A 21,687-nucleotide genomic window follows, 5' to 3' on the forward strand; every position below is an offset into this window, starting at 1 on the left:
TGAACATTGGGTCCTCTCATCTTGCAGGGAACAAAAGTAAATATATTACCTCCTGCATGCTGTCTCCTCCCTTCCCCATAGCATGCAGCACAGACTCTGTGGGCACAGCTACATGCAATAACATGGCAGGGGATAAGATTGAGCATTAAATCTCCTCCTATACAAACCAAACAGTTCATACACACAGTAAATTTGATCATAAATATATACACAGTAAACATGATCACATCCGCTTTTGGTTCTGTATTGTATTTTGATCCAGTGGCATAGCTAGAGCGAGTGCAAAGCACTAAGTTTTGCAGGGAACCTCACCATGGTGTGCAAGGGAACCTTTTGCCTCCCCTTCAGAGCCAAGCACATGCCTCCATTTTGCTCTCACTGCCTGGAATAGCTCCCAAGGGAAGAGGTCACTTTAACATCACGGTGAGGCTCCCTGCAAAACTTAGTGTTTTGCACCCCCCCCCCTCTAGCTGTGCCACTACTTGGATCCTTGAGGAGTCAAAGAGCTATGAAATGAACCAAGCTGCAAAGGGCTATCACCTCCCATTTTGAGAATGTGCTGTAAGAAGGAAAAATCTGGAAGAAGGCCCTTGCATCCCGTCTTTCATGACCGCTGCTCTGGGAATTTCATCACTAAGGGAATTGTGCTTTGAATACATGCAACTCCAAAGCCATAATTGACTGACCTTGTCTCAATTAGGCTGAGATAGGTAATTTGTTTGCTTCTGCTGTCACCTGTAATGAGCATGGTGTGGGGCAAGAACATGGGTGCTCCTGGTTTTTCTCTTCAGCCTGTCAACAATGACCTGACTTCCTTAAATAGTTCATCTAGATCAGCAAGGACAGCAGATGACATAATGGCCAGAACCAGGTAGGTCAGACCTAGGTCCTGCAATTTGAAAGCCAACTGGTGAAACAACAGGAAATGGCTCCATCCTTTCCCCCTTTGCCCTCCAGGGAAAATGGGTGGGAGGGGCTACATCCTGCTGCATAGTGCTGTCCAACCTTTGCAGACCTTGAATCCATTTTGAACTTGAAATAACGTAGGACCTACTTTTAATTCTGATGCCATATGTATCCTCCCTCCTCCTCCACCTCTTTTTTCCTTTTAAAAAAAAAAAACCTTTATCAAGGAGAAAAAGTGTTCAGTTGCTCATACCATCTGTGATAGGGCTAGGTGGAGCTCATGTTGAAGATCATTGCTTTAGGACAGCCATTTTCAGCCACTGTGCTGTGGCACACTGATGTGCTGTGAGTGGTCCACAGGTGTGCCACAGGAATTTGGGGGAAGGTCATTTATTAGTAGGGCCAATAGGGAATGTGAGCTCCCCACTGGCAGCATGGTGTGCCTTGTCAGTTGTCAAAAACCTGGTGGTTTTGACAATTTTAGTGCCTTGTCAGCATGCCATAAGATGAAAAAGGTTGCAAATCACTGCTTTAGGAGAGTATGAGCTCTGGAGAAGGCGCAAGGATAAAGAGAAGAAAGAAAGGTGCCCAGAATCCCCATCAGGATTTGACAAAGATGGTTTTAAGAGTATTTAGTTAAACTTCTTTCTTGCTCAGTAACATTTATACTTTCCACAGATTTGCATACAATATTGTTGTTGGATTACCTTCAGTTTTCTGGCTTCTAGTCAACACTTGTCCATAGTGTGCAGAACTTGGATTGCATGAACCATAAAATTATATTCAGGAACTGTGACAGAGCTCACGTGCACTTCCTGTGCTTGTAATCTGTTTCATCTCTGTAGGAGTGTAGCTCCTGGGGTAAATGGTTTGAATCCTGAACTTGCTTTACTTTACTTTTGCTTTTTTTGCTTTTGAACGCATGCATCTGGTCCAGGGGATCCAAGAGATTCTGCACCAATTGTAGGGTTATTGAAAACACTTCTAGAGAAGTCTAAAGTGTTGGCCATATTTTCTCACAACTCTTTTTCAACAGCCTGGCTTGATTCAGGTCCTGTAAAATCTTCCACTCTAAATGACCTATAGATGGAAGAAAGAGGAAGGAGCATCTGATGTGGTATAACAGTGTTGACAGGTTCTGAGGGTGATTCACATGAACTTTGTTGCGCCTTTAAAAACAATGTTATCCAATGTTTTCTTTGTTGCAGAACCAAATAACAACCATGCCAAACTTTAATAGCTGTCCATTTTTAACCTGCTGTGCTGATATGAATCACTGCAGAAAAGTGCAATGTGGTTACAACAAAACAGATCTTATGTTTTCCATGTGTCCCTATCCACAGAAGGATTTTCCCTCATCTGAATTTGACCTCTGTTAGGTCCAGCTAATGAGAAACTAGGGGTGAAATACTTGGGCAGGAGCTGAATCTCATCACTAAATAAAGACCACTTTGCACATAATTTGTACACAAGGTCTCTGTAGGGCAGCCATTTTCAGCCACTGTGACGTGGCACACTGGTGTGCTGCGGATGCTCTACCGGTGTGCCTCAGGAGTTTGGGCGAGGTTCATTTATTAGTAGAGCCATTGGGGGATGTGAGCCCCCTCATCAACAGCTTGGTGTGCCTTGTCAATTGTCAGAAACTGATGGTGTGCCTTGATCATTTTAGTACCTTGCTGGTGTGCCATGAAACAAAAAAGGTTGAAAATCACTGCTGCAGGGGGAAACATGCAGTGTCACCAAAGGAGCACAGAATAAATGTTTTATCTTGTTGAATTATACATCTTGGGATACCACAGGATTCATAATAAATGCTGATTATCACATTTCCACATGAGAAGGTGTTTGTGGCTGCAAACAGATGCGTGATTTCCTGGGAGCAAGCTCCATTGAGTACAATGGGATTTGTTTTTGAGTAAACCTGCATAGGCTTGTGCTGTGTGTTTCATTTTGTATTTTCAGTCTCTGACAATTTCTGCGTAGGACATTTGTGAAACTGCCCTCGGTGACAAGTACTCTTGTTTCAATCAGAAGGGGAAATCAAGGCTTTCTCTTTTATTCATGCAAATAAAATTAATGAGTGGCAAGCTTTAGTTAGTCCAACCAACTAAATGGAGTGCTGTTGATTTCAGCATCATCATTGCCATGGTGTAGTTTTCGGGGTTGAGCCAATCACATTAGCAGGGAAGTTAGTCAGCCATCTCCTGCTCCACAAAAACATGCCCCACCTTTTTATATTGTCTACTCACAAGGGGTGGTGTGTTGACAGCCTTGCCCAGGTTGCAGTCCTCCGCGTGACATGCCTTGCATTATATTGGTGATGCAACTCCATAAGTGGCTGTATTGATTTCAGTAGTTTTCACTGCATGCTTAGCTGGAGAGCTCAAGGTCTGATCCTGCGTCACTGAAGTCAAGGAATGAGCTACTGAATTGGCATGGCAGCAACGAAATATCCACAGGCATTTTCAGTGATGTAAACAGTTGGATTCTGATAACATCCTCTTGCCATCTGAAACTTTTGTTTAACCAGTTTAATTTCAATTCCTTTGAAGTTTTGATTTCACCCCCAGTGGAAACTGATTCAAATTAACCAGGTCAGAGCTTCAGAAGGAAAGAGGGTTTTGCAGGAATCAGACTGTTTGCATCATTAAATTGGTTCGCACCCAAGAAATAGCCACAATGACAATCATTCCGCTTAATGGGTGCATTGCATTAGATCAGCTTGTGTTGATCAGGGCTTTTGAATTGCACATGTTTGCCAAGAAGGTAATCAAAAAGATCTGCTCTCCTGAGATCTGAGTGGATGTTGAACTCAGAACTGTAAGATTTGAGTTCAGATCTTCATTTTGCTCAGAGGTGGACTAGAACTGAAAGAGGAAGGGGACCTTGAAATGAGGATACAGATCAGGGAGGTGACAAGGAGGGACAGGGTTGTAATCATGGGGGACTTCAATTATTCTCATATAGACTGTGTCAATTTGTGTTCTGGTCACAAAAAGGAGACCAGATTTCTTGACATGTTAAATGACTGTGCCTTAGAGTAGCTAGTCATGGAGCCCACCAGAGGACAGGTGACTCTGGATTTAATATTGTGCGATAGTCAGGACCTGGTTAGAGATGTAAATGTTACTGAGCCGTTGGGGAACAGTGATCATGCTGTGATCCGTTTTGACATGCAGGTTGGGGGAAGAATACCGGGCAAATTTCTCACAAAAACCCTTGACTTCCGACAAGCGGACTTCCCTCAAATGAGGAGGCTGGTTAGAAGGAGGTTGAAAGGGAGGGTAAAAAGAGTCCAATCTCTCCAGAGTGCACGGAGGCTGCTTAAAACAACAGTAACAGAGGCCCAGAGGAAGATACCACTGCCCGAATGGCCCCTCCTGACCAAGGAATTAAGTCAGATAGAGGTTAAAAGAGAAGATGTTTCAGACCTCATTGATAAATGAAAGATCAATAAGTCACTGGGCCCTGATGGCCTCCACCCTAGAGTTATTAAGGAACTGAAGAATGAAGTTGCTGATCTCTTGACTAAAATGTGCAACTTGTCCCTCAAAATGGCCACGGTGCCAGATTGGAGATAGCAAATGTCAAGCGTATCTTTAAAAAGGGAAAGAGGGGGGACCCGGGAAACTATAGGCTGGTGAGCTTAACATCTATACTGGGTAAGATGGTGGAATGCCTCATCAAATATAGAATCTCAAAACACATAGGCAAACAGGCCTTTCTAAGGGGATGGGAAGCAGTCCTCACAGCCCAGCTGGCAGGCAGAGCAGGAGGGTGAGGCACAGGTCAGAAAAGGGAGTGCACCAGGATGCCCTCCCTCTCTTGTTATCTGGTGTACTCCCTGGGGCATTTGGTGGGCTGCTGTGAGATACAGGAAGCCGGACTAGATGGGCCTATGGCCTGATGCAGTGGGGCTGTTATGTTCTTAACTACAATTCCCAGGATGCCCTCCCTCTCTTGTTATCTGGTGTGCTCCCTGGGGCATTTGGTGGGCTGCTGTGAGATACAGGAAGCCGGACTAGATGGGCCTATGGCCTGATCCAGTGGGGCTGTTCTTATGTTCTTAACTACAATTCCCAGGATGCCCTCCCTCTCTTGTTATCTGGTGTGCTCCCTGGGGCATTTGGTGTGCTGCTGTGAGATACAGGAAGCCGGACTAGATGGGCCTATGGCCTGATGCAGTGGGGCTGTTCTTATGTTCTTATGAAAGACACTCTAGCCCATTTTCTTTCCATACTTCCTCTTCTGCTCTATTTCCCTTTTCCTTATCAAATCCACAGAAGAGGAGCGACAGCAATTGGTGCCTTCTGGTTGTGCGAGGGGCAGCATTTGATGTGCTGCCTCCAGAGTCAGGTCTTGAGCCTGCCAAGCCAAGCAATTTCAGTTCACAGAACACCTTCTCTTTTTACAAATTACACACCTTCGTCATGTCCTGCAGTGTCTGTTTTCCTGTCCATTTCCCTTCCCCAGCACTTTAACTTCCACCCTAGATTTAAAAAAAAAATCACACTTACTTTGGGACTTTTTTCATTGATCCTAGCAGTTGCCATATTATATGCTAATATTTCTGCTTGGATTTTTCTTCCTACTGGCCCAACACAGCCGCCTACACAGCCGAAGTTTTTGGTGACTTCACGTGCTTGAAATCTTAATGAAATTTTAATCTCTATCATAAGTAGATAGGATGCTGTCTCTTAATTGCCCCAGCCACTGAAACAAAGCGCTCAGTACTCTTTGGAAATGACTTTAAGAACAAGAGCCAACAGAAACAAGCTCAACCTGTGATTCAGGGTGTCCCTTAGGTTTGTTGAATTTTCAGCTCATGTCAGAGAAATGTTTGTTTGCCTACTTTGCCATGAACACACTTTTACAAGGTGACCCTTGGTATACTTAAGGGTTTTATGACTTGCTCCCCAGCTGTTAACAATCCAAAACAAACATGCTGGTTGGTGTTAAACATATCTGGGGTTTCGGTTTTCCTCCTTGAGTTCTTGTAAGCAAAGCTAGCCCGTGCTTTCGGCAGTTAGTCAAAACAAACTGAGCACAGTGTACCAAGCCGATGCACATGATGGTGATTTTCAAGTCTTACCTGCTATGATAGCACTGAATCAAAAGGTATTCCTTAAAACCTAGGTGGAGCTGAACCAGGGTTGGCTGAAGTTCAATCACTGCCTGAGGCAGCCCAATTCCACCTCCCTCTATGTCTTTTGGGGGGCACACTAATGTGTGTGCAGCTCCCTCATGCTTGTCACCACCTCCTTACATCCTTTCTTGATGCACTTCAAAACCAGGGGGGGGGAGAATTATGGGAAAGATCTTTCCCATGCCCAGTGGGATAGACAGTGGGGGTGCAAAGCACTAAGTTTTGCGGGGAGCCTTACTGCAGCATGCAAGGGGCTCTTCCACTTCCCCTTTGGAGCCAGGTGTATGCCTCTGTTTTGCTCCCACCACCTGGAATGGCTCCAAAGGGAAGGGAAGGGGTCCCCTGCCTGCTGTGGTAAGGCTCCTGCAAAACTTAGTGCTTTGCACCCCCTCGAGCTATGCCACTGGGCATGTGAAAGATCTTTCCCATCATCCCCCCCCCCCCAATGGAGGTGGCTGGTTTTGAAGTCCATCAAGAAAGAGTGTGAGGAGGAGGAGGAGGCGGCGGTGGTGGTGGGTCATCACTCGTGTGTCTTCACTCTGTGGGATGCAAAAGGTGGGAGTGTGTGCAAGTGGGCCTTTCCAACAGTAGCATGTAGACTTTGGAATTCTGTGTCTGGGGAAAGCCAGCTAGCCATGTCCTTGCATGCATTCAGATGGCAGGTGAAATCCACTGTTTGAGCACGTTTCTCTGGGTGCTGTTTGCAAATGAATTTTCTTTTTTTTGCTTTCATGCCAGTCTTTATATTGTGCTGTTTGTTGTTGCTGCTGTTTATAGTGACTGTTCCAAGTTGTTCGAAATGCCCTTTCGGTGATGGAAGAGAAAGCATCTTTTCTTTTAAATTAAACAGACAAACAGTGTCTGAACGGAAGCAAGAGAATCAGCCCACCTGCTGAAAATGACAAAGCACTATGTACATCCCAGATGTAAAGGCCAATAAAACAAAGACAGCTGAAGAATTTGATGGTGGGCTGCTCTTTTTAAATAAAATCAAAATATAAAACCATACTGAATTTAAAATGACTTTTGACAGCTCTTCCATTTAAGAGAGAGGACAAACCTTTGCCTTCCTTTTTTGAAACAGCCAGGGAATGAGTCACAATCATAGAGGCTCTACCTACCTAAACAAAAGTATTTGAGTTATTGCATTTAGCACTTTGGTTTGGTTAGAGAGATGAAGGACCTGGGTAACTCGTTGACACAGATCACAGGCTAACAGAGGCAGAATTTCTGGCAAGCCCAAGTTACATAGCATTTTTGCGATTTCACGAAGCCTTCACAACCCATTCTATGAAGGCTACGTAAAACATTTGCAAGTGTGAGTCACATTGAACCTCACATTGTAAACACTCTTGCTCAAGTAGCGAACAAGCATGAGCAACACGCCTGCTGCTTCCTTGTAAAAACTCTCTCTGCCCAAACCAAGCCAGCACATTCAGGAGATGGCTATACTGAGCCCACTTTTCCCTGATATCCTAGTTTTCTATGAGCAGGAAGCAGATGCATTCTTGGTTACTCCAGGGGCTCATTCTTTGGTAGGACAAATGAGTTTTCTATTAAATATTAGGAAAAAATTTTCTGACAGTACAAACTGTTTAGCAATGGAATAGACTGTCTTGGAAGGTGGTAGACTCTCAGAGATCTTTAACCAGACAGCCACCTATTGGAGATGTTGTAGTTGTGGAAAGCAAGGCCTATGAGAGGGGGATTCAGGGGGTAATTTGTACCTGGGCCCAGGGTCAAAAAGAAGGCCCAGGAGCCAAAAGAGAGGGCCCAGAAATTTCCTGGGATCTTACATTTTCCAATCTCATGCAGACTCGCTGCCTGCACAGGATGCTGAAGGTACTACCACAGGTGCTCAGTCACAGCTGCTGCTGCAAACCATATGTACTGGGCCAAGGAATGCACATTTATTATTATTATTATTATTATTAATTTATATCCTGCCTTTATGCCCAAAGGGCACACAAGGCGGCTTACAGCAATTAAAAATACAACATTAAAAACAATAATTAAAACAATTTACAAATAATTAAAAATCTAAAAACAAACCCTGTGGATTCTCATATAAAAAAGCAAGAAAGCCAAGAAAGCCAGCCAGCCTGTCAACAATTAAAAGCTTTTTGAAATAAAAAGGTCTTCAGTCCACACCAAAATGTTAGCAAAGAGGGAGCAGTTCTCAATTCTAAGGGGAGGGTATTCCAAAGTTTGGGGGCCACCACCGAGAAGGCCCTCTTCCTGGCCGCTGCCCCTCTCACATTTCTTGGTGGCTGCACAGTCAAAAGGGCCCCCCCAGATGATCTAAGAGCCCGGGCAGGATTGTAAGGAAGGAGGAGGTCCCTCAAATACCCCGGACCCGAGCTGTAAAGGGCTTTAAAAGTCAAAACTAGCACCTTGAATTGGGCCCAGAACAGAACCGGCAGCCAGTGTAGCCGCCGAAGCAATTACTCAACAGAGTCAAACCGACGTGCTCCAGCCACCACACAAGCAGCCGCGTTCTGTACTAATTGTAATTTCCAGACCGTCTTCAAAGGCAGCCCCACGTAGAGTGCATTGCAGTAATCTAATTTAGATGTCACTAGGGCATGGGTTGCTGTGGCCAGGTCCGCGCAGCTCAGGTACAGTCGCAGCTGGCGAATCAGCCGAAGCTGAGCAAAGGCTCCCCTGGCCACCGCCGCCACCTGGGACTCCAGGTGCAGCTGTGTATCCAGGAGAACCCCCAAGCTGCGGACCTGCTCCTTCAGAGGGAGTGCAACCCCATTCAGAGCAGGACGATAGTCCAGTACCCGAGCTGTGGATTTCCGAACCAAGAGCACCTCTGTCTTATCCGGATTTAATTTCAGCTTGTTCTCCCACATCCAGCCCCTAACCGCCTCCAGACAGCGATCCAGGACCCCAACTGCCTCCTCAGAATCAGGGGGAAAGGAGAGATAAAGCTGGGTGTCATCAGCATACTGATGGCAACCCACTCCAAATCCCCGGATGACCTCTCCCAGCGGTTTCATGTAGATGTTAAAAAGCATGATACTCTTTAACACAGCGTGCAGGCAGACCTGGGCTCCACAATGGGAAGCCCAGTAGACCTGGGCTCCAAAGACTATTCCAACTATCACCAACCTCGCCCCACTCTCTTTTGCCCCCTTCCCTTTTGGGAAGGGACCCAAAAGAAGTTTTGTACCCCCCTGATAAACTTCCTCTCAGACAGCCTAGATCTGATGATCTTGTAGGAACGTTCCAGCTCTAGGATTCTTAGTGCCAAGGACTGGAATAGAATCATTAGTAGTTTCATTAATTTCAGCCACCAGTTTTATTAGTTATGCAGGCTGGCTTAATTACAGCCCAGTTCTGTTAAGGACCTATGGCAGTGGATTTTTCATTCTATTCCCATAAGACCCATCACAGCATGAAAGCTGTGCCACTGACATGCACAATGGACCCACTGGCGAAAATGGCTTGTGTGCATATGAGACTGCCCTGGATGCTGCATGGGCCCAGGTAGGTTGATGGTGGGGATGAACTGTGGGCAGTGGCCTGGAGGGGGTGAATGTAAAGGCAGTAAAGACACAAGCCGGATCCTATCTCTAATGTTTTGACCTGCCCTGCCCCCTTCCCTCTCCTCAAAAAAGCTGGTGTGGGTCTGAGAAGACCCACAGGTTATCAGGTGGCCTACAGGGGGATAAGTAAAAAAATTTTTTTACTTATCTCACTGGCTGTCTGATTGCCCCCCCCCTCCACCACAGCACACAAAGCCCACTCTATCATCACAGTTGCATGGTGGAAGATGATGGGGGATAGGACTGAACTGTTAATATCCTTAGTTTTCTGAGTTGGAACAGCCCTTCATTCATGTCCAAGCTCTGAATCTGTCTTGTGCTCCATTTTCAGTTCTTTCTCTGGTATGAACATGCCATGTAGGTCCAGGTGAACATCGGCACTGACTCTGGCCCTGGCTATTTCCTTGAACGTCTTTGCATCCAGTACGAGCAGGAATGGCAGCTTCTGGGGGTCTGACGTCACAATACTGGACAAGATGATACCTAAGGTTGCCGTGGGAGAGATGCAAAAACATTTCCAACAATAAGGATCAGAAAACTTCCCCTGAAGTTCAGAAAAAGAGATTTTATATTATACATCTGGCAGCACTGAGTCGATATCACTCAACTTCACAGTGTATCTGAGAGAAGGAACTCGGGGGGAGGGGTATGTTGCTTGCTGTTTTGAAAAGTAGAAGGTGCTTTTTCCACCAGACGAAAGCTTCCTCCCTTTAGGAGTGGCTTTGGGGTAAGAGCTGGAGCAGCAGCTAATGTTGTAAGTGGAAAAAGTTGCAACATACTGCACAAACCTCTTGCACTTAAAGGGGCAAAAGAGCTAGTGAGCTGGCCAGATAGGATGTGAGAGTTTCCCTCTTATTTTTCCAACAAAGCTCCCTTTGGTGTGCAGGCTGCTAATCTCAGGTGATCTTTCCTTCCTCCTCCTTCTTCCCAGAATCCCTTCCCAACTAGACAGCAAACATGTAGGACCCCCCCCCCTCCAAGTACGGAGTTCCTGGGTCCCGTTAGGGAGAAGGGCGGGATAAAAATAAAGTTTTATTATTTATTATTATTATTAAATAAAGTATTTCCTTTCTTTATGGCCACATGCCTTGAAATGATCTCCTTCACAGAAGTCTCCCAAACACTGCTGGGTAAACCAGCTACGCGAACAGCAAAGAGGGTGGGCACTGTACACAGTGGGACTCACTTCTGGGTAAACACAGATAGGACTGCACTGTGACTGTAACCAAGCTAAGCAGGTGGAACTGAAACATGTCCATAAGCTTCCTTGTTTACCCCACTTCCATTCTCTTCCCCATCTCTGTTGTCTCCTTATGCCAATATCTCAATTGTAAGTGCTTTGGAGCAGTGACCTGTCTTTACGCTCTGCAACATGCCACATACACTGACTGTGCAATCCTCCTCAAGGATCAAGACAGGACAGGAAGCCACTGCCCTCCCCCTGCCTTCCCCTCTATCCGTTGTCACTCAGTACACAGAGATGCTCCAGGTCTCCTCCTTGGCACACTGTTTTTGAAGAGAACGAGGGAATCTGCCACTGTCCTGTCCTCCACCCTTCATCTGCTGCTCTGTTTCTTCTTTTTAAAATCCAGGGAATGGGGGAGGTGGAGGAACAGTTGACCCACTCCCTGAAGGGACTTCCTTAGTTGGCCTCTAGTTCACACCAATTTCTGCCTTTCAGCTCTACTGTTGACACTCCCCCCCCTTATAGCCACCCATGTCTGTATCAACCCCTGCTAACCCCTGCTAATTGGGTAAGAGGCACTTTTTCAAGTGGGTGCTCCTTTTTTTAGCAGGGGGAGAGTAACTGGCCCACCTCACCCCAGCACTGTCTGTTCTAGTGGCTGTCTGCTGGTATTCCTTGGCATCTTTTTAGATTGTGAGCCCTTTTGGGACAGGGAGCCAGTTAGTTATTTGATTTTTCTCTGTAAACTGCTTTGTGAACTTTTAGTTGAAAAGCGGTATATAAATACTGTTAATAATAATAATAATAATAATAATAATAATAATAATAATAATAATAATAATAATAATAATAATAATAATAATAATAATATCAAAGCAAGGATCACACATCATGCATCTGGCAAAGTGGGTTCCAGGCCACAAAAGCATCTGCCACCATCAATGTGTTACTTCATACGTCCTCCTAAGTATTCTCCTCATTCTCTGGCAGCCTTGTTATTGTAGGAAGGAAACAGGAGGATATGAAATGATGCTGCCCTAAGATGCCTAGGAGGGAAGGCGGGTCACCCATGCAATCTAAATATATGTAAGTGCAATGGAGATGATTGACAAAGGAAAGTGATGTGTGATGAGACAAACAACCTGGGTGTCAAACTGTCAACATCTCCAAGCCAGCATTTCCAGGAGGAACAAACAGATGAGCATTCCCTTCAGCAGAAATGAATGCGAGATCATGACAAGAGATATCTGGGACATGGCTTTCTGTAGGATTGTGAAAGTCATCCATTACTTTGCACTGCTTTGAGTTCTCTCATGATCAGTGGTTTAGTTGTCTGTTTTGATTTTGGTGGGTTGCTTTATGGTTATTAGGAGAATTAGGGCCCAATCCTATCCAACTTTCCAGCACTGATGCAGCCTTAATGCAGTCCTGAGGTAAAGGATCAAATGTTCCCTTACCTTGAGGAGGCCTTCATGACTGCCCTCCTACCACAGGATGCAATACATGCCCCATTGGCATGGAGCCCTTGAAAGTTGAATAGGATTTGGCCTTTACTTCACTACAGCCCAATCCTATGCACACTTTCCTTGGAGTAGGCCCCATTCACCATAATGGGGCTTACTTCTGAGTAGACCTGCATAGGATTGGGCTGTTCATTGATATTTTTATGTTGTGTGCTGGCTTGGACACATTCTTAAAGGCCAAGAAGGGATATAGAATTTAAAAATGAATACTGAACAGTTATCTCACGCTTCCGTCAATGTCTCAAAAAACCTTACAGGGAGGCTGTGCTTGTGTGCAGATTTCTTTGCACTGAGGCTGCAGTCCTAACTGCACTTCCTAAGGAGTAAATCCCATTGCACTCTACAATTTAAACATGTTTAGGTTTGCATGGCACCAAGATAAAGCAACCAGTTACAAAACAGATTGCAATCAATGTGAATGGTTCAGTCTGTTCCCAGCCCTACTCATCTATAACAAACATCTACATCCTCCTCCTATACATAATCCTTCCAAAACAGACTGGACAACAGAGGGTGGCGAAACCTGAAATACTGTTGTGTTTGCTGGCTCAGGCTTTTTTTGTTCAGATAACTTCTTTAATCTCCAGGATTCTGTTAAGCAATTCAAGATGGGGCCTTTGATGTTAAACTATCCCAAAAGACTGCATGAAAGATCCATTTTGCTGTGCATTGTCAGTGAACCAGTTGTGTTTTTCAGTGAGTTTGTGCTGACTCAGCAAACTTAGGCCTATGGCTGTTAGGGAAGCCAACAGAACTGTGAAAAATTCAGTTCTTCATTTAGAAAAGAAGTTATCTGAACTCTGCAAGTTGCTGCTGGATTTCAAATGCTGAGTGCAGGAGTAGCTATAAACTGAGCCAGACTGGAGTTTGAAGCTCTCTCTCAACCTCTCTCCCTAGTCTGCTTCACAGGACTGTTGTGAGACTCAAGCACAATTACTTCCATGAACTTACTATAGGAGGAGTGGGTTACAAATTTGATGGATGAATGAATGATGCAGGTAGAGCAGTGGTATAGTATGTTCTCTGAGCAACTAATGGCCCAACCCCATTTGTGGCCTTTTATGACAGCAGAATGAGAGTTCCACTGACACAAAAGGCTCAGTGGTGGCACAAAGATTGTGCCACCACTGAGCCAGGCTAAGCCGCCACCACGAAGTGGCTGCGACTCTGGACCCCTGCTGCTGTGGAACCAGGGATCTACCACGTGTGAGAGGCTGGTGGTGGTGGAGTGTTATGGGATGGGAGAAGAGCAGAAAAACAAGTGTGAAAGAGAGTAGAGTGGTTGGCTACAACATCGAAGACACTCTAGCCCACCAGTCTCCTTTTCTTCTCACTTCTTCTGTTTCAACTCTTTCTTTTCAACTCCAAGACACCAGAAAAAGAAAAGGCATAATGGAGCTGGGTGGGTGGATGAAAGAGGGCACCTCACCAAACCACAACTTGAAGTGACTGCTGCAACTGGCCTCACAGACAGACTGGCCGTGATTCCTAAGGGCAAGATGCAGTGGAAACTAAGGAATGGCCCAATCCCATTGGTGTCTAGTATCACCAGAATGAACATTCCCGTGGTGTTAGATGCTTTCTGACTGTTGCAAAAGGTGACATGCTGGAGTGCACGGCCTGGCTGCTGGCACAAGTAGCCAGTGGATAGCTCTGTGTGCCAGCGGCCACTGGATGCCCAGTGGCACAGGTAAGTGTGCGCAGGAGGTGGGAGGGAGGGAGGGATGGGCAGACAGAATGGGGTTGCAACAGGAGTGGGGAAGAGGGTGAATTGGGTCTGGGAAGGGGGCAGGTGCAGCAGCAGCGACCACTAAATCTGAATCCTCTCAACAGGTCCATATGGACTTGTGTCAGCGCTACAGCTGGTGCAGGTCCACGTAGACTTGGTGGCCTGGCATGGGTTTACCCTGGGACAAGGGAACAAATCTTAGCTTACCCCAAGGAGGCCTCCAGAGTCAGAAACTCCCCTGCAAGGTACGTTAGGTGCCACATTGACACTACTGCACTGCCATGTGAGATGCTGGTTAGGATTGGGTTGGAAGTCCCATTCATTTTAATCATGGCACTTAACCATGACTAACCTGAGGTGTAAATCTTTAACAAACCCACCCACCCCCCAATCCACTAATAGGACTGTCGTGTTCTTTACCATCATCTTCTTCTTTGGCATCAGGACTAGGAACAAATACTGGTTCTGCCGGCCAACAATGTTCTTCTTTCCAGTGAAGTCCTTTCTTCGTCAAAACGTCAAATTTAAGTAACTAGGTAAACACAGGAGGAGAAAAGCACCTTTCAAACATGCTAGAACTTTCCCTCAATTCTTCTAATTTCTGTTGCTTGCAAAAAGTCTCATTCTACCTGACTCCATCATAGAAAGACAGGAAAACTTCTTCCTTCAGTCTGGCAGGGCCAGCCCACAGCCCATTGCCGTTATTTAAAACAAAAATACTTCATCCGTTATTCCATCTGCTCTGAGCGTGGGAGGATGGAGGCCAGAATGTGATACCAGATCAGAAAGAAACATCTGAATGTAGTGGTTCTTGAAAGATAGAACCTTCTTTCAATTGTAAAAATCCCTACGGGGATTTAAATAGCCTGCCTATGTAAACCGCCTTGAATAAAGTCCGAGGAGAAATCTGACGACCAAGAAAGGCGTTATATAAATACCTGTATTATTTATTTATTATTATTATTTCATCTGAAGTCTCGCCGACAAATTCTGTAGCAACATTGAGCATCCACATGCTAATTCAACATTTCTACACCTTTACAAAAAGAAATGTGGGGTGTTGGACCCAAAAGTGGAATTAACATTGATTTATAATATGAAATTGATTATATATAACAGGGGTGTCCAAAGTTTTTGGCTGGAGGGCCACATCATCTCTCTGACACTGTGTCAAGGGCCGGGGGGGGGGGAGAATTAATTTACATTTCAAATTTGAATAAATTTGCAGAAGTTTACATAAATGAATATATTAAGATGAACTTATATGAATGAATGAATGGTCTTGCAATAGCTCAAGGCCTATAAAAGGCCTTGCAGGTGTGAAACAGCAAGCAGTGGAAGGAGCCCTCATCCTGCAGCTCACACGAGAGGTCAAACAGTCGCCCTCATGCTGAGAGCAGTTGCGCCGGGCCACTGCGGGCTCCAACAAATCGCCAGAGGGCCAGAGGCTCATTGGAGACTGGGGGCTCCCTGAGGGCCACATTGAGAAACCTCGAGGGCCGCATGTGGCCCCAGGGCCGGGGTTTGGGCACCCCTGATATATAATAATGATACAATGCCAATGTCCTTGTGGTGGTTTATGGGTGGGTGGGTGGCAATTTAACAGACATGATATAAAAGGGGAAAGCGCCTGAGCAGGCAGAGGAATATAAGCAAACCAAGGCTCCAATCCTATCCACACTTACCTGGGAGTAAGTCCCATTACCTCTAATTAGAGTTACTTCTTAATAGACACACATAGGATTGGGCTGTAAGGTGCTATCGTTTCTGCAAGATACAGTTTAGGGTGACAAGAGCAAATTGGCAGTAGGTTCTAGCCAGGATCAGGGCTGACCCATCCATGAGGCCAAATGAAGGAATTGCCTCAGGTAGCAGATCATTAGGGGTGCTCTTCTCCGTCCACCTACTTGCCTCCACTGCTCCTCATCCTCCTCCCTGGACTGGAAAAGGAAGAGGGGGATAGACTGAAAGAGGGAATGTGGAGGGGAGGGGAGGGCTGAGTGAGAACACTGGAGAGTAGCTGGCACATCGTCAGGTCCAAGGGGCAGCATTTGGCATGCCATCTGAACTGCCAGGAGGTCTTGGGCCAGCCCTACTCACTGTGTTTTCCTTTGTGTCCAACCTTAAGGCAGGAAGCAGACAAAACATCATCAACAAAGCCTGAATGTCAAAAGAATTTAATTTGGGAGCAATAGGTTGTTGCTAAATTTGCAGCATTAAGCAGGCACACTATTATTATTATTGTCTTATGTGGCAGCATCACTGCTTATAAGCAAGAGAAAGTAGGTCAGGGACTCTCCAGGCGGAAATGATGCACTGGCTCATCTGCTCCATATTCTTTTCTAAACAAGGAAGAAGATGCCGCCTCTTCCCTAGGCAGCTTTTTTCACTTTATCACTGGGTTTGTACTTCACTCCCTGTAGTTTAACACAATTGTTCCTTACTCCACCTGGGTACAAAAGTGTTGGTCTTCTAGGTCCTAATACCTACGTACCCTAAAGCCAAAACTTGCTCTTGAGAACAACCAAGAGCCAAACTAGATGTGAGCCATGCAGTCGTATTTCTCTATTGACGTGTTTACCCAATCCATATATAGTGGGGATTCTGATTTTGTTTTTAAATGAATTTTTTATAGTTACATCCCATTTAGGCTTCTGTGTATTTGTTGTACTGTTGGGGATCATCTGCCATTGAGAGTGGGTGTAGACATGTACCTTCTGTGGAGGAAAGAGGGGCACAAGGCGACAGGCAGACTCTCCATAATGGAGTCAAGGAGGGGAGAAGAGGATCATATGGCCCTGATCAGAAACAGGTCACCATGGCTGCTATATCCACCTTCACTACCACTGCAATATTTAGTAGGGCGATCTGTGTGTGCCCCCCCCCCAGCTTGCCCACTCCTGCTCCTTCATCTTTTTTTCTCTTCCTTGCTCTGCCACTCTGTGTTTCAACATATCACAGCAGGACCAGAGCAAGGAAGCTGGGAGAAGCACAAACCCACTTTAAAAAGGAGGAAAATCTTTATTTTGGGGATATGGGGTCATCTTTCTCAGAGCTTTCTTGTCACAAGCAAGCACCTATCGCCTAATCAGGAATTTTTTTTTTCTTTTTGCAAAAGGGTGAATCAGTACAGGGGATGTTGGGTTTAAATAACTTTGGGCACAATCCTAACCCCTTATGTCAGTGCTTTCCACCACTGACATAAGGGCAATGCAGCTCTGAGGTAAGGGAGCAAACATTCCCTTACTTTGAGGAGGCCGCTGTGAGTAACACCTAACTGCAGGATGCAGCACATGTCCCATTGGCAGTGCTATGCTAGTGCTGGAAAGCACTGACGTAAGGGGTTAGGATTGCACCCTTTGTTGCATTTAATAAGCAACAGCCCAGTCCTATATGGGCCTTACACTGCTGGAACTAGTGAACTAGTGTTCTAGCAGTGTAAGGCACTTTACAGCAGTCAACCTTACTTGCTGTTGGGGGCAGCCAGGCCACCGGCACAAGGGGTGAGTGGCAGTGGTGGCCTGCCAGTGGATCTGTCACATCCCCTGATGGAGGTAAGTCGGGGGGGGGGAAGGTAGAGAGGGAGCAGAACAGGACAGGGAGGGGAAGGAATGGAGAGGAGACTGGGCAGAAAGAGGGCTGGAAGGGGCAGCACCATCACCAATAATATAACCCCCTTCCAGGTCTCAAACCTGGATCCACTGAGACTTGTGCCAGCAAAATCCCATTACGATGCCAGAGGCTCACCCAACGTTCTTTTACCCAGATGAGACCTCTGGGATTCCCCCCCTGCAGGATGCAGTGCATGCTCCGGTACCACAGCTGCACTGGTGCAGGGGGAAAAGGATAAGGTTTGAGCCTGAGTTTGCTTATGCAGTGGGCGTGCACATTAGACTGCAGACAATGTCATTTTCTAAGAGGAAGCATGCCTTGAAATAGCACATACCTGTGTGGGAACTGGGTTCTGTTTGACCTCTGTTGCAAAGATATATCTGTACTTTTTGCCATTGTAATTATAGTTGATGCGAGGAAGTTCTATCCCTGCAGGTGAAGGAGGAAGGAATGCACACTCATAAAGAAGAAAGGGAAACAAAGGATCAACTCAGCTCTGGGTAAGAGAATGCTTGATACAATTCCTCTGAAGGGAATGGGAGTTGTGCACCGTTGCAGCTATGTACACATTCGGGAGTTCTGCTCCTGCAGGATTCATTTCAGTGGGGATTCCATGGTGGATGGTGCTCTCCATCCCATTATGCACGTCCCTCTGTACACCTGGCACGACAAGGCAAATCCCTGCCTATGCTTATACATCCCTTTGTACACAAGTGGACTTGCAGACGTATCCCTCAACTTTGTTTGCTGCCACTGTCTTTCTGCTGCTCCTTTTTTCTGGCTCCCATTTTAAAGAGGAAAGTGATGGTGAGCAGAAGAACTGAGGATAACAGAGCAGAAGCCAAGAGTGGCAGCCCACCTGCAGCTCCTAGGCAGCCACTTGACTTTTCTCCCTCACCAGGAAGAGGAGCTGCTGTGAACATAAGCAGACAAGTAGGCAGCTGAGGCAGAGAAGGAGGCAGCTCAGCAACTGGTGGGCTATGGCAGATGGTGACTGGACAGCTGAAGCAATGGACTGGTGGAAGTGGGTGGACAAGTGCAGGGAGATTGCAAGGTGCTACCCAAGGCCAGCCCGAGACCTCCTGGCACTTGAGGCAGTGTGCCATATGCTGCCCTTGCTCTTAGCAGGTGACGTGCCAGCCTTTGGTCCTCCCTGTGGAGGCAAGTGAGGGGGGGACACGGGGTGGGTGTCCCCTGCAAATTTGCTGCCTGAAGCGACTGCTTCAGTTTCATGGATGAGCCAGTGCTGTCATTACCATTCCAGCCAGTCCATTGCCTTCCTTCAACCCATCACCTGAAGTGGCTGCTTCAGCCATGGGTTGACTCTTTCAAGCAGCAGACGAGAGCTGCTGGAGTAACAGAAGTTCCTTTATTGCACAGTTGTGCAGAGAGGACTCCAATCTAGGAATCTGCATGCACAGAAGCAGGTTGTGAGACCCCCATCCTCAACCCACATTCACCCTCTCTCTTATAGAGGAGGAACATATTCCAGGCATACTTCTCCCATTATCATCACTATGAAAAGATCTGAACTTATGTTTCAGAAGATACAATGTGGACCCTCCCCTCACCCTGCCAACAATGGCCTCTCACCTTCACATAATACTTCAGGCTGGCAATAGATGTTACCATCTTTATCCTTCATTGCAGTTGCAGTGGTTGACGGAAGCCGGACCAAATTGGTTCCTGTTTCTGCATCCTGAAAGGAACACACAACAAAGAACATGGGGTGTTTTAAAGAGCACATTTCCAGTTTCAAATGGACACCTGAAAAGCAGAACTAGCACCAAACCGCACAGATCAGAACAACATTGTTAACGATTGACAAGGCAGGATACTGCCTTACTGGGTCCCTTTCAGGGAGAAGGGCGGGATACAAATAAAGTTTATTATTATTATTATTTATTACTGGCGCCGATTGTTTTTGTGCTACCCAAGGCAGTGTATTGATGATTGACTGTACTGTTGTCATTGGCTACAATAGCTGTCAATCACAGCAAGGACAGAGAGCACTGTAACACAACAGGGCTAAAGGAAGTGGAGCGATAGAAGATATTCTTGTACAACCCAAATGTACAAGGCATGGGTGAATCCATGTTTGAAATACCATGTCCAGTTTTCCACACCTGTGCTTGAGGCCAAATTTGATTTGTACAAGATGTAAGAAAGGACAACTCTAACGAACACAGACATGATGATCCAGCCAAGATCAAGCACTTTCATGCCTTGTTTATTTATGTATTTAAATTATACTTCTTAAAAACTCTGATTGCTGACTCCTTCCAAAACAGGTATGGAGATTCATAGATGTTTTCCCAGCATCCCATATGTGGCAATTCAGGGGTGGGTCTTGATAGAGGTATGACATGTCTCTGCAAGAGTTCATACTCATCCCTAGTCACTGCAGCCCCTGAGGCAGCAGGGTCTGTTGCTGTCACTGCCCCAACAGCTTTGTAAGCTGGAGCCCGTGGGGGTGCTTACAAGGCGTCAGTGGGGGAGCAGGCAAAAGCAGCAGGCAAGTCTTCCCTTGAGCTTCTGCCTGTAACTGTAGTGGCAACAGTGAAAGAAAACTGTTGTAGGTCTAGGGCCGGCCTATCCATGAGGCTGAGTGAGGCAGGTGCTTCAGGCAGCCAGCTGGGAGACGGCACCTGCTGCTCCTTCGCTGGGCACTTTGCTACACCTTCTCCACTTTCCTGGATTGAAAATGTGAGAGGGGAGAAGAACAGGAGAGGAAGGAGGGAGAATTTCATCTCTCCCTTTTCCCATCCAGGGAGTAGAAAGAGCAGATGCTGGCACATCACCAGGGAAAGGGGAAGCATTTGAGACCATGCCTCAAGTGCCAGGAGGACTTGGGCCACCCCTTCATATGTCCTCTGCCCAGTTAGTTTTCCTGACCAGGGGCCATAGATTTTCATTGCCTCTGCTGTAGCTGCAAGAACTTGGGTCCATCTGCTGTTTGCCTCCCAGACATCATGGGGGGGAGGGGTAGCCAGCATGTGCATGCACTTTCCAAAGCATGAAGGAAAGTGCCATTGGGGGTCCTCTTGGGGCTTTTGTCCCAGCCCCCCTCAGCTGGAGTTGTCACTATGAGCCATCCAGGTGGTGCGCATTTGATCACAGATGTTCTATTGCTGGACTTCCAGGTGATCATCTGTACAACATGCCCGATCTCGTCTGATCTCGGAAGCTAAGCAGGGTCAGGCATAGTTAGTACTTGGATGGGAGACCGCCTGGGAATACTGGGTGCTGTAGGCTTATACCATACTCTTTCGAGACTGAAGGTTGCCAACCATCTGTACAACATAAATCCCACCAGTCACTCTGCTTTCAAAGTTGACGGTTTCCAAATACAGAGGTGTTTATGATATGCATGACTTTGCACATAATGTAAACTGAACAGGTTTCATGCTCTGTACCGATGCTGAGCCTTGATAGACTCTAAAGGGAAACCAATCCAGACATTAAGGAAAGGGAATATAAATAAAGGCATTCGCCAAGGGCTCCCTTCCAGACTGCCTTCCTGCATTAAGCGATGGAATTATTAGACGGGCAGCTCTGGAAGGAAGAAAATAGGAAGAGGCGGACAAGAGAGCTGATGCAAGTTCTGCCATCAGGAGGACAGTGAGCTGTTTTTCATTGCATTAGCACAAGCTTATTGCAAAGGCGTAGCAAGAAACAGTGTCTCAGCTGCTCCAGCCTGTGGCAGGCTGGGACTTGTCCAACAGGTTGATGAGGAGAATGAGTCCTTCCTACAAAACAACAATGCAGAACATGCCATTTCAGGACAGCTTCATCTGTGACAGATATCCAACAGAGGCAGCCCTTTGGCTATCTGCTGTTGCGTGCAGGGCCTCTACAGTGGCAGTCTGGCAACAGTCTTCCTTTGAGTCTTCCAGATCACCTTTTACAATGGCCAGAAAGCACGTTCCACCATCAGACCACTAATTCCTGTTCCCAAAGTTACTTTACAGCACAATCCTAACTTGTGCTGGAACAGGCAGGCTGGTGGGCCTGCGCTGCATCCAGGACAT

At 46.3% G+C, this 21,687-nt stretch overlaps 1 protein-coding gene across 1 annotated transcript in view; it reads right to left on the reverse strand.

Annotated features, from left to right (window-relative positions):
- Nucleotides 1-9,892: 9,892 nt before the first annotated feature.
- BCO1 (beta-carotene oxygenase 1) overlaps nucleotides 9,893-21,687 on the reverse strand; it is a 34,920-nt gene continuing 23,125 nt past the window's right edge. Inside the window, exons 8-11 of the mRNA XM_066637967.1 lie at nucleotides 19,250-19,355; nucleotides 17,991-18,085; nucleotides 14,465-14,576; nucleotides 9,893-10,089 (exon numbers count right to left, since the gene is read on the reverse strand). Of these exons, the coding sequence (XP_066494064.1) occupies nucleotides 9,893-10,089; nucleotides 14,465-14,576; nucleotides 17,991-18,085; nucleotides 19,250-19,355 (510 nt within the window). The remainder of the gene's footprint in view (nucleotides 10,090-14,464; nucleotides 14,577-17,990; nucleotides 18,086-19,249; nucleotides 19,356-21,687) is intronic.

The sequence above is a fragment of the Tiliqua scincoides genome, chromosome 9, assembly GCF_035046505.1.
Source record: "Tiliqua scincoides isolate rTilSci1 chromosome 9, rTilSci1.hap2, whole genome shotgun sequence".
Lineage (NCBI taxonomy): Eukaryota > Metazoa > Chordata > Lepidosauria > Squamata > Scincidae > Tiliqua > Tiliqua scincoides.